This window comes from Drosophila guanche, unplaced genomic scaffold (genome assembly GCF_900245975.1).
Source record: "Drosophila guanche unplaced genomic scaffold, DGUA_6, whole genome shotgun sequence".
Classification (NCBI taxonomy): domain Eukaryota; kingdom Metazoa; phylum Arthropoda; class Insecta; order Diptera; family Drosophilidae; genus Drosophila; species Drosophila guanche.
The window spans coordinates 1,032,549-1,044,814 of record NW_022995758.1 but is presented as its reverse complement, the minus strand read 5'-3'; the positions used below and the strand labels follow the sequence as shown (position 1 = coordinate 1,044,814).

The window sequence follows — 12,266 nt, the reverse complement described above, 5'->3', positions numbered from 1 at the left end:
CTTGATTATATAACACGCGAAGAGGCTCGCGGACGTCCAGAAGAGTATACAGCACACAGACGAGTATAATATGGGTGTCCTAATCGAAACTGCCGACTCACTATGCTGCCACGACAGGTTGGGGCGCCCCATTAGCCAAGCACTTGCAACCCGCGCTACTGGAAGATGAAGCAATAGAAGTGTGCCGTGCCCCACCAGAGAGAGAGAGAGAGACAGCGACCCACTGAACCCATCTGGAGTTGCTGCTGCAACTGAAGTGGCAGCGATTGCGTGGCATGCCACAAAAGGTGTACATCTCGAGGATAGCAAAGAGGAAACGACTTTAGAGACTGCACGAGTAACGCTTCCAAATGTCAAACATTGAACGCAGATTTTCATTCACGATTGTCTCTGTGCATTTTGTATTTGTTTTCGCAAGTAAATACATACATATGTATGCTCCTAAATACATATTTAAATATGTACATATATGTAAATATATGGCATGGAGGAGGAGCAGAGGCACAAAGACGTGCTCGCATACGAGCTGCATTCTAAAGGGATAGCTAATAGAAAATAGATAAGCCAAAACATATTGCGTTTGGAAGAGATGTTTATTCATCAGGTGTCATGTCATCCTGAATGCGCAGGCAAAGGACATCATCGGCATGTCTGGCAGCAGCAGCTCTGCCCTGTGTGGAGTCCTCGTTCCAGTAGCCGCAGTTCAGAGTGTACCAGTTTTCCGTCTTCTTGACAAAGCCATGCATCCAGGCCGCCGTCAAAGTTTTGTCCACATTCAGGCGAACCTCCTCCGCCGACTTGATCTCCAGCTCGGCCACATAGGCAACCACCTCCTCGAACTCCATCGGGCGGTGGAAGGCATTGAAGGCCTCGAGTATACGGTCTGCATAAAGGTAGCGCGCCATCCCAGCCACGACGATCCAACAGCCTCCCAAAACGAATCGAAAATTTTGAGGAGTCAGAAATGACTTTGTCCGATAAAGCTACTTGGTTGAGGATTGATATACCTGAACATATTCCATTCGATCATTAGAGAGGCTTGCGTCTAATCCACTCCATAATGTGCAATCCAAAACCTGTATTATATTCACTAAAGAACACGGATGGCCATCCATATCTGTGCATTTATCTTTATATTTATGCCTAACCATTTACCATATTCATATTTTCATCTAAAGAATTTTTGTATCTGCACATCCCTCGAATGTGCATATCGCAGCATGCATCGCCGGCACCGTTTGATAAGAGCGCCAAACAAATTAATGACGCAAATTGGTCATAAAGTAAAAAGAACTGGCCAAACACCAGAGCCGAACCAGAGCCAAGCACCAGCAATAACAAATACTGCGAACAGCAGCAGAAACAGTTACAGCCATGGCAATAGCCAGTGCAGTCTAGACGAGGCGCAGACCCAGACCCAGACCAAACCACAAACCTGGCCCAAACTGTCGAGCGTCATTTGCGGCTTAGTCAGCATGAATTGGCTGTGGTTGGGGGGTGGATTTGGGAGCTAATAGATTTGCATGCGACTCTGCACAGTGGACACGGGAGAGTGGAGTCAAAAGGTGGCGGACTGTGGGAATGGTAGGTGAGTGGTGAAAATTCATCTTTGCCCAGGTTGCACCACTGTGCGGCTCTTGGGGTTTTGGTAATTGCAATCTACACACTGAATATGCAAACAAGTCGCTAGTTATTGTCTGTGGCCCGTTGTCCGTGGTCCGTGGTCGTTGGTTCCGCGAAGTATTCGGGCAACAGGTTCTGGCCTGGGCCTCTCCGCCTCTGACTCTTAATTATTTCCATATTTCTGTGATTTATTTGGCCTTTCCCCTGCCCCGGCCGTTGCCGCTTGGCACCCTTTGGAGCTCGAGTGCGCAGACTTTTAATTGCTTTGACAGCCATTCACTTTTGTTAGCCGAAACCACAGCCGAAGCTGAGGATCCTTTTGCAATCGCACGTCTCCATCGCTTGACCAAGAATGTGTGGACCTGAGGGGCCATACAGTTGGCTTGTTTGATCGTCTGATTGTTGGTTCATGGTGCGGGAGGACCGGTGGAGAGTCGACTCCTTGGCACACACACACACACACACAACTTAAATACTCTGAGTGGCCCCTCCCCCGTAGCATTGCATAATTGCCTCTCTCTCTCTCTCGCTCTCTCTCTCTCTGTTCAGGTTAGTCCCTCCATGGGGCAGACCAAATAATTTCATTCATTGCCATCCAGGGTTAGACAATCCCAGCACAGCACTTTTCAACACTGCCTGTGTACGGGCTGTGTGATTGGCAACAAAAATGTCACAATGGAAGGAGCCCAATTTCCCATAAATCTCACCAATTTCTGGATCAAGTTGGCCATGACGTGACGTTTGTGGTGGTGTCAGGGTCCGTTCGACAAGCTACAGCTCAGTTCGCTCCATAATCCAAATCGTGTCCGGACGGCACACACAACAAAAAAAAAAATCTCGGAAAAAAATTAACTTTTCGGCAACAAAATTTTAGATCTGTTCAAAATTATTTGTAAAATATTTTCCAAGTAAGAAAATAAATCACTTTCGGCTGCACCGGTTCGCATTCGTGTATTTCGATTCGGGTCGGGTTTTTGCCATCGCGTTGCGGTGCATTGCGGTTGTTTGGAGGTGTCAAGAGGTGTCAAAGTCTGGTACTTTCCATTGAAGTGCTGCTGGCTTTCAACCTCTCAAATTTGTTTCAGCATTTCACTTGCAGGTAAGTGCTGCAGGTGCTTTTATTCTGTGCATTGATGGGCAACGCGAGCCCGTGATTAGCTGAGAATGTTCTCAGTTCTTAACTTATAATCGAAATTAAAATTAAATTTGTTTGAGCAATAGTTTCTGTTTCTGACATATCTTTCGTATATCCTATTATGTCCCTAGATCTGACCAAAGAGAACGACTCAACTGAAGCGAGTACCTAGGCGGAGCGGAGGAAGAGTTCGTTAGCTATTCGCCATGGGCAAGAAGGGTAAGGGAAAGAAGGGAAAGAAGGGCAAGAGGAAGACCGCGGTGGTGGCACCAGTCGCAGCGCCGCCATGTCCGCCATGTCCAGAGATACCGAAGGTCATGGCACCGCTGGATCCATGCCCGGAGTCCAGCGGCCCCCATGACGTGGTGCGCGCCCAGCCGAACCATTACCCGGCGCTCCTGCGCATACCCGAGACGATGGCCGTGGTGGGGTCCGAGAACGGGTGCTACGACAGCATCTGCAAGCTGCTGCGAGCCGGCTTCCGCTGTGCGGAGCGTGTCTTCGTGATGGCACCCTGGGGCAACTATGTGGTGTTCCGATACCATAACAGCAGCGACTTCATCTACTTCCTGTACGACGGATGCACCTGCGACGTGAACCGCTTCCGCTACTTGGACCTGAGCTGCGGCACCGCCGGCTTCCTCTTCTTCGACAACATGCACGACGTCATCAGCTACATCATACAGTCGCGCAAGACGCGCCTCTACCTGGAGAACCTCAACAAGATAGCCATCGACCAGATCGTGGAGGAGTATGGCGCCGTCACCTATACCCAGAAGGCCAAGTGCATGCGATTTGCCTAGGCACAACTCCCCTCCCTCCTTGACTGAAACCGAATAAACCCTGGACCCGAAGCCCGATGCCCAGAACCCGGGCAAAATGCCAAGCAAAACATAACAATTAATAGATATAACAGATAATAGATAGATTAATAGACAAGTAAAATTATGCCTAAATTGAACAACAAATCCATAACGAGTGTTTTATTCATTGATGGATGGGTGTACTCTCCTTTTTGAAATCATCAAGTATAATGGTTCGTTATTTTTCAAGACTCACTGTACACTGTGCAGGAACGGCAGCGTCCGTTCTTTCGTCTGTCTATCCCACCTTCTTCGTTCTCGCGCTCTCTGGCTCAATTTCGTGCACACTTCCAGCGCTCTCCTTCTATTTCTCTCTCTCGCTCGCTTCTGCAAAGTTCGGCATTGTCCGTCGGTAAACTAACTGCTTTCGCTTGCAAATTAATTCTGCAGCTTTTGTTTCCTCGAACCCCTCAGAAACAAACTGTCTTAAAACTGTCTTTGTTCTTCATTCAATTTAATACTCAATAATTGAAATTCGCAAAGAACATTTCATTGTAGCTTATGTACATACATATGTACATATGTCTATGCATATGTATGTACATTTTTTATAGTCTATGTATCCATATCCACTTGGTCGCTAAAGCACTGCAAAGACATCCGCATGCTGCTGCCATGGATGGGAGGGAGATTTTTGGATTGGGCAAGAGAACAAAAGCGCAAACAAATTAGCGGGACAATGGCCACGTTTAACCCGCTGACTGCACAGGCATCGGAGCGTGAAAGCGCTTTGTGAACTCTCCTACAGAGACTGCGGAGACTGTAGACTAGAGAAACGAGCCAAGTGGATAATTGTGTGGGTCTCATTTAAAATACTTTATGATGGCGAAGGATGTAGAGCGCTGCTGCTCATCGATACATAAAATAAGAAACAAATCAAATTTATTTGCGAATTTTTCCTTTAATGAATCGCTGAAGTGGTGCTTATAAAACTGAATACGTTTGGTTGTTGGTAGTGGGCAAGGCCCTCTGGGAGCTCGGGAATGCAGCTGAAAAGAGTTCAGAAGCAGTGGAGTTCAGGGACGAGTGAGCATTCCATCTCCATCATTGAACATCTCAATCCATTAGCTGCCAGCTGCCATTAGAGTTGTGTGTGCCTGTGTATCTGCATCAGCTTCTGCATCTATCTAATGTACCGATATCTGTATCTTTATCTGTGTCTGTGTCTGTTTCTGTTTCGGCTTTGCTGTTGGTTTCTTTCGCTTGCAAGAGCAACCTTGCAGCTGTCTGTCTGTCTGTCTGTCTGTCTCTCTGCCTGTCTCTGTGTGTTGAATGTGCACTTTTGTGGGACAGGGACAGGGACTGCCACGTAAAACCTTAATAAATAATTATCCAAAAGCAAGCTATCGCAGTCGGAGCTAATAAACAAATAGCATTTGGAGCAGCAATGTTCAATGTCTCGAATGTCTTCCAAGCAGAGCACCGACAGACAGCCCCAAATGAAATCCGCACCGAAACGCTGAACGCTCAACGCTTAACGCTCAACGCTCAAGTATATCAGCCCCCGTCTGCTCGTCCGGTGCACGGGGTTTTGGAGCAATTGATTTCTTGAGGCAAGTCAAGCAGCGCTGAGCTCGTTAATTAAAACAACAATCACTGCACCATGGGACAAACAGCAGGCAGCAGGCAGAAGACAGAAGACAGATCACAGATCACAGAAGACCTCCGATGGCCCACACGAGGGACGCTACTCGAGCCTCACTCGAGCTGCCAGCCGTACTGCTGACTGTTGTTGTTAGGCCGTTAGATTGTAATTGAGAATAACTTGTTTGGACTGAGGCACACAGCCGCACAGCCGCACAGCCGCACAGCCACACAGCCACAGCTGCAGACAGCCCAACAGCAAGGCGCCTCTTCCCATTCAAAGCCCACTGTGCGTAGGATGCTTCTGGGGCTTCAACTGCGACTGCCACTGCTGCTGCTGCTGCCGAAACTCTGGTTAATTGCAATCAGAGAATGGCCATAGAGCCATCACCCAAACGCAGACACTAAATGCAAATTCTGTGTGTTGTTTCTCCGTTCTGTTCTGTTCTGTTTTGCTCTGCTCCGCATCAATATGGAATCCGAATGTGCATCGCATCTGATGGCGAGTCAGACAATGTCAAATGTTTGCCACTTGATTTAGATAGAGAGATATCGCTGACATGCGCACGAATAACTTGATTATTGAGTAACTAGGGGCAATCAGCATTGAATTCTGTCACACAATTGCAAGCCTGGAGAACTGGTTCAGTTTGTGGTGTCACAGCTGCCGCTGGAGCTTCTCCATCGACCCAATATTTTCTTCGTGGGTATTTATTCACTCGGAGCTCGCTTCTTTCACATTGAATTAATGGTCGACTGAAAAGACAAACAGCCTCGGCAAAACGGAAGCTCATTAGGCTTTGTTTTTTCAAACGAGACATGGGCTGGCCCACACCGGCCCACAGATGATCTCAGGCACGTTGGGCCCAAATGGAGACGCGACTTTTGTCCCAGCCACTGTCGCAATTAGCTAATTAAACGTTTTGTGGGGCTGGCGCTGGTCCCACGTCAATAGAAAATAATAAAATGGCAAATATTTACGCAAAACGACAACACCGCAAAGACATTGAAATGCAGACAAAAGCTAACATTGCCGCAAACGCAAATGCAAACGCAAACAAGCCAAAACACATATACAACAACAAAAGTAACAACAAATAACAGAGTAAAACTCACAAAATCAGTAAAAGTATTGCTCAAAAAAATACAAAAATTATTCAGCAGTATTTTGTTACAAATCGCGATAAGCGGCAGCCCAAACTCGATGATGATGGCGACAGGCCGCAGCGTTGCAGAGTTGCAGAGTTTCAGAGTTGAAATATGAAGAGCACCTCTGTGGCATGCAACATGCTGCCTTGTTGTTGCTGCACTCGAAGAAAATGCCGAAACAATTGCAAGCAAAACTGAAAGAAAATAAGAAAATAAATAAGTAAATTCCGAATCCCTGTCTTCAATTCAGGGTTCCTGTTTTTCCCTCTCCATTTTTTTTTTTTCAGTGTACGAGATGCTCTGGCCGGGTGACCCGAGAGTCTGAGCTACAGTTCGAGTCGCCATCGGCAGTCGCAGTCTTTAGGTCTGGTCCGAGTCTCCGAGCCGCACCTCTTTGGCTCACACTCTCCTAACGGCCGAATGCCGAATGCAGACTGACTCAATCTCGATCTGCAATGATTTGCAATTGTCTTGCGTTTGCACAGGCATTTGTATGTTGTTTTTATGCAAATCTATTCAGGCATTCTGTAGTCGCTGGACTTGTCCTTGATATGTGACAGCGCGAGGAGACGGCCACGGAGCATCGTTCCCCAGGCTCCATTTACAGCTATGCACATCTAAAGCACGGAAGCACGTACGGTGCTGCCACAGTTGGCTGCAACATTGTCCAGTCAATCTGTCAGTCCATCAGTTGGCCAGTCAGCGAAGGTGTCTTTGGGTATGCATAATAAATGATTTGGCCAGAAATTCTTGGCTGCCGCAAGTCCACATCGATTGCTCAACGCACTCCAAAAGTTTTCCAATTTTTTTGCCACAGAATTTGGGCCTTTTCCCCTTTCCCTGCTCGGTTGGTCCCATTCTGTATGCTGCGTTGGCGTTGCGCATAATTTGTCTGCGAATAGTTTGTTGGCTCCGATTTCGTTTCCTCACTTGAAGTCGGGCCAGGCCAGGCCAGGCCAGCGAGTAGCAAATTGCTTCCTTATTTGTGTGTACAATGCGAGTACTCGAGCTGCCTCTGTATCTGTGCTTAAATGGGGGAAAAATTGAAGCCAATCAGCCAGCCAGCCAGCCAGCCAGCCACCAACACATGCCTCAGGACAGTGGCTCGGGCAAGTGTGCGCACGCAGCCAGCCAATGCAGAGGAAACGCTCTACAGTCTGTTCAGGAAGTACAGCAAACTCTACATATGGTGTGATAAATATGGAAAGTAAAACGCAGACAGTGACGGGGTTGTCTTGGCAGCGGAATATCAAAGAATGGAATCGCTTTGAGCAGTACATAATGGAGAGAAGAAAATGGAATTATGATACGAAGAATACTCGTAGCTATCATCGAAACATAACCTTAAGGAAATCGGAAATTGAGACATAGAATCAAGTGCTAGTTCACCCCTTCGCAGCATTATCGCCACACCACTGACCACTGTGCCGCAAAGTTGTTCTCAGTTGAGGAATGTGTGCCCTGCACTTCCACATCCACATCCACATCCACTTCTGGCTCTGTTATTGGTATCTCCCTCTTCCAAGTCATGCTGAGAGCTCTACTCTGACTTCTCGGCTAAGATACGATCCAACTGCTGTGGGCGTTCAGTTTTGGTTCAATTCGGTTCAATTGGCTCAGAGCTAACTGTTCGTTCGTTCACTTTGGCCGCCCTCTAATCTTATCGCCCGAAATCGATCTCGAAAGCGGCTCCAAGAACTCCACTCGATTGTGGGTGCGCCAAGCCGCCAAAACCAACCCACCCACCCTCTGCTGGCCCGCTCTCAGAATGTACAATGGATGCTTGGCGGGATTGATTATCGCGCTCTTTGAGTGGGCCTCAGTTTTGGTGTCCGCTGTCTGCTGTCCGCTGTCCGCTGTCCGCTGTCCCATCGTCCATCAATCAATCACACTCGACGCGGCAATCAATGGCGGGGACATTGTGGGGCTTGTGGGTGAAAAGCCGAACCAAGCGCCAGGGGGGAGGTACGAGTACCAGAACGCAATTAAACGGTAATGGAAACTTAGTTTAATGGCAATTGTTGGTAATTTGTTTGGGCCGAATCGTTGTGTTTGTTTTCGATTCGGCTGTGATTCGATTTGCTTTGATTTGATTTGATTTGGCTCTGCTCTGCTCTCTGCTCCACTCGCATTTTTGGCTCTCCGTATCGATGGCGCGATAATGCTTACCTTGAGATCATCGATGGCGGGTCTCTAATTGAACAGGCTCAGAGTCGGAGTCAGAGCCCGAGCTAGTGCCCCTCCCAGCCCCTCCCTCCCCATGCCAATCGATGGGGATCGGCTGTGATCCGTTTAAAATGTATCTACAATTTGTACGGCATGTCCAATTGATTGACTGCAAATGTTTTTCTGGCTTCTTTTGTCTTGTCTATTTATTTATTGACTTTTGTTTCTGTTTTTATTACGGGTATGGGTATGGGTATGGGCATGGGGTGTACGGCATGCCCAAGTCATTCAACTGTCTGTCCACCTTTTATATACTCGTATTTATGTACAAAATGTGTGTGTCCGTCCCGTGTGGTTCGCTGACATTTGGTTTGAAAGTCAAGGTTAGTGTGCGGCGCAGCGCAATCGTGTAAGCCCAACGAAATTGTCAATTTTGCTTGCATTGGGCATCGATCAATGATCAATACGCTATCGGATATCTGCGATCAGCGATCAGCGATCGACAATCAACGATCGAGAATTGAAAACGTAGAATTCTACGCTGGCGATGACCATTTGGCCGGGCTGTTGCCACTGACATTTCGTTGGCATTTGACAGCCAGCTGTGACAATGTTAGGACATTTATTATGCGATATGCGATCACTGCGATCATAGATCTCACATCTCACATCTCAGCTATCAAATCCCCAATCTGTGTTCTCCGGCTGGGCACATGTCAATCGCTGGACTCGGAATGGCCAGCAGATTGATTTTTGCATCGTCTGACAGATCATCACTGGTTGGGTATTCTTTGAATTATGATCGCCGATTACTGGAACAGTTGCAAAAACCTTATGACTTGCAAAGTTCAGCTGTCCGTCTTGATCATCTTGAGCATCTGGCATTGATCGCTTAAAATGAAATTGTTCCCAGCTACAGCTTCATGCAGCTGCGAACCTTGAGCCGCACAAAAGACATCGAGGTATTCCTCCACAAAAGTCCACAAAAGATCCAAAAAGAAGAAACCCCTCTTGAGACCAATACAAAAAAGGTGCAAATTTCCTTGCTACACGAATTGGGCAAGGCGAAAAACATTTGCAACAAAGTGGCAAACAATTTGCCAGGCCACACGATTCGCCTCAGATGGAGGGCTTCCACTAGACATGGGAGAGAGTCCCCGCATAATCGATAATACCATCGCTAAGTAATCGACGGATAACACTTGATGAAAAAGCAAGCAAGAGGAAGGTTTGTATTAATCACAAGATCGATTTAATATTTATCGAAGTTCTTAACCAGAAAAGTATGGTCAGTCGTTGGTTCTCTCTGTTCAGATGTTCGTGCTTGATTGATGTTTTTCATTTAATATTACAAATTCCGATGGAAAGATATCGATTCTGAATACCAAAATGCACTTTCCTTTAGCTTCTGCTGTCCTCTGGCCTCTGCTCTTTCACCGAATACCCTTTTTGCCCTGCCCCTCTCGGGTGTCGGCTGTCGGCGGTCGTGTGGCTCATAACCCATTTTGTTTCGAAAAATAAATGGCTTGCCACCGAGCGGCATGCAGCTTTTTGACTGAGGTTTCTTTGCCAATATTTTGACTTGACATTTGGCTCTGCCTGCCGCTCTCAGGCGAACGTTGCCGGTGTGGCAAGTGGCAAGTGGAAAGAGGCAAGTGGCCGGTTCTGCCGATCTGATCCCTCTGACGATCCCCAGCGCCCCGTAGCCAGTACCATTCGCTCCTTTGTCTTGTCCCATTTAACATTTTGGCACGCCGAGTGCCATCGAAGTGGCAACCCGAGCTGAGGCCGACTCTGTGGCACAGTCTGTGTCTTTGGCTCAACTTGATGCAGACAGCGTTGTTCCATCGATGTGGGTCTCCAGCCAGCAGTTAGGTGGGGTGGGGATGGGGGGCTGCTGCACGGGGCACGTCCCGTTGACAGACAACGACGAATGTTTCCATTTGGAAGAGTTTTGTGCCCTTTCACGTTTGCCGACAAATGTCAGGCTGCGGATGCGGCTACCCGAGCCGCCCCCAGCCCACATACAAATTAATCGGAGACGCCTCCCGGAGATCCCCCCCTTGACCTCGCCACCAACCTATTCACATTTCGAAGATGGCTTGCCACGGCGCGGCATTATATTATGGCCCCTCGGCATCAAAACCAAGGAGCGGACTGTGCCGGCTGTGGGGCTGTGCCGCAGCTTGGGGACTGCTGCGGCAAAGCTGCTGCTGTTGCAGTGGCAAGCGGCAGCCTGAAACTTCGGTTCTATTGTTTCGGTTTCGGTTTCGTTCATAGATTGGATTTTTGGTTATTGTGGTTAACTTTTGCCTGCTTTATGCGCTTCATGCAACATTAGTCAATGACACTCGCCGATGGCTGCTGCTGGCCGTCTGGCTGCCTGACTGCCTGGCTGGCCGCCTGGTTGCTCGGCAGCTCGGCTGCTTTGCCGCTTGGCTGCTTGCAACATCATCTTGCGTCAGCCGCTGAAATGATTATATATATTCGCTTCTTTATTTAAGCATTCAAAGGGTACAGCGACTACGAACAGAGGTTTGCCCAGAGCGGGAACTACCATCGATGGAGCCACAGCTAAGATCACACCACTATACACGCCACATGGCTATGAAGTCTTTCTGATCATGGGTACCCAAGGGTATCTGGCTAAGTGTTCGTTTTAGTTCTTTGTGAGGCATGAAATATTTCGGATTGCTGGAGATGGCAGCGATGACAGTGGCCATTCAAATGTTGGGCAATCCCAACTGAGAGACCAGAGACCTGAGACCTGAGGTAATTTTTGTGTAGCAACAAACAACATCAGTAACAGTAGCTGAAAGCTAATTAGCAACATCAGGCAACAACAACGGTGCCGGTGCCAGTGCCAGTGCCGATGCCGCATAATGTAAATGCAAATTAATTGCACATTAGCGAAATGAAATCAAATGACAGGAAGCCAGCGACAACGGCAAACAGTAACAGCCAGTGCCAGAGCCACGTTACTCTCGTTCGCCGATTGCAAATTGTGAAAAATTGCCAACTAGCCACACCAGGAATCGGTGATCGGAGATCGGAGATCGGAGGAGACTGCAAACTGCCAATACGACTGCAACTGGGATGGTAACTTGCGGGTAGTTTACGCGCTTTTGGCCAACAGGAAACTCGTTTGTTACTGCACTTCCCTTACACCATTCCAGCACGGCAAGACCAGACCCCTTGACGCAATGCAATGCAATCGCATCGCATCGCAACGAAACGAAGCGAATTGCATCGAATGCCGAATGGAGTGCCGCCCGATTCGAGCTGCAATCTTCGTGCTTTCCTTTTCGTGCTTTGCGCATTTCACTCTCCTCTTTGGGTCTCTTCTCTCCGCTCCTTCTCTTTTCATCTCTTGCGTTCCATCTTTTCTTGCGTGCACTGAGCGAAAGCAGTACTGCTTTCATTTAAGCAGAAATGTGGAATTTGAAACCAAATAATTATGATCCATCATTCCGCTGGTTGATCGAATAAATGCAGAAAAATGTGCGACTCCTCCTTCTCCTACGAACAACAGTGCCCAACATGTCCCCCTACGAGTGCTCCCAGCTTTGCTTCATTTGTTTCTCCCAGTGTATTGTCCTGGTTGACACATCTTGTCAATTGCCATGATTATGTTGTCTCTGTTGTTGTTGCTGTTTGTTGCTTTTGCACTCATAACTAAGCCTGGCAAATGCATTGGACTGGCCGGCAAGTGAAATTGGTTTCACTTTCCACGTAAAAGCGTGCGA

The 12,266-nt window shown here is 47.9% G+C and overlaps 2 protein-coding genes across 2 annotated transcripts; one reads left to right on the top strand and one right to left on the bottom strand.

The window, feature by feature from the left end:
• Window positions 1-584: 584 nt before the first annotated feature.
• On the bottom strand, window positions 585-980 carry LOC117590492. Its single transcript, XM_034283154.1, has one exon. It carries the CDS (start codon window positions 903-905, stop codon window positions 594-596), a length of 312 nt encoding a protein of 103 aa, XP_034139045.1. The 5' UTR covers window positions 906-980; the 3' UTR covers window positions 585-593.
• Window positions 981-2,414: 1,434 nt separating this feature from the next.
• On the top strand, window positions 2,415-3,726 carry LOC117590513. Its single transcript, XM_034283204.1, has 2 exons — window positions 2,415-2,722; window positions 2,890-3,726. Exon 2 carries the CDS (start codon window positions 2,965-2,967, stop codon window positions 3,559-3,561), a length of 597 nt encoding a protein of 198 aa, XP_034139095.1. The 5' UTR covers window positions 2,415-2,722; window positions 2,890-2,964; the 3' UTR covers window positions 3,562-3,726.
• Window positions 3,727-12,266: the final 8,540 nt, after the last annotated feature.

Excerpts from the sequence above, each read along its gene's own strand:
- LOC117590492 (XM_034283154.1), bottom strand. The coding sequence starts at position 905 with ATGGCGCGCTACCTTTATGCAGACCGTATACTCGAGGCCTTCAATGCC.
- LOC117590513 (XM_034283204.1), top strand. The coding sequence starts at position 2,965 with ATGGGCAAGAAGGGTAAGGGAAAGAAGGGAAAGAAGGGCAAGAGGAAG.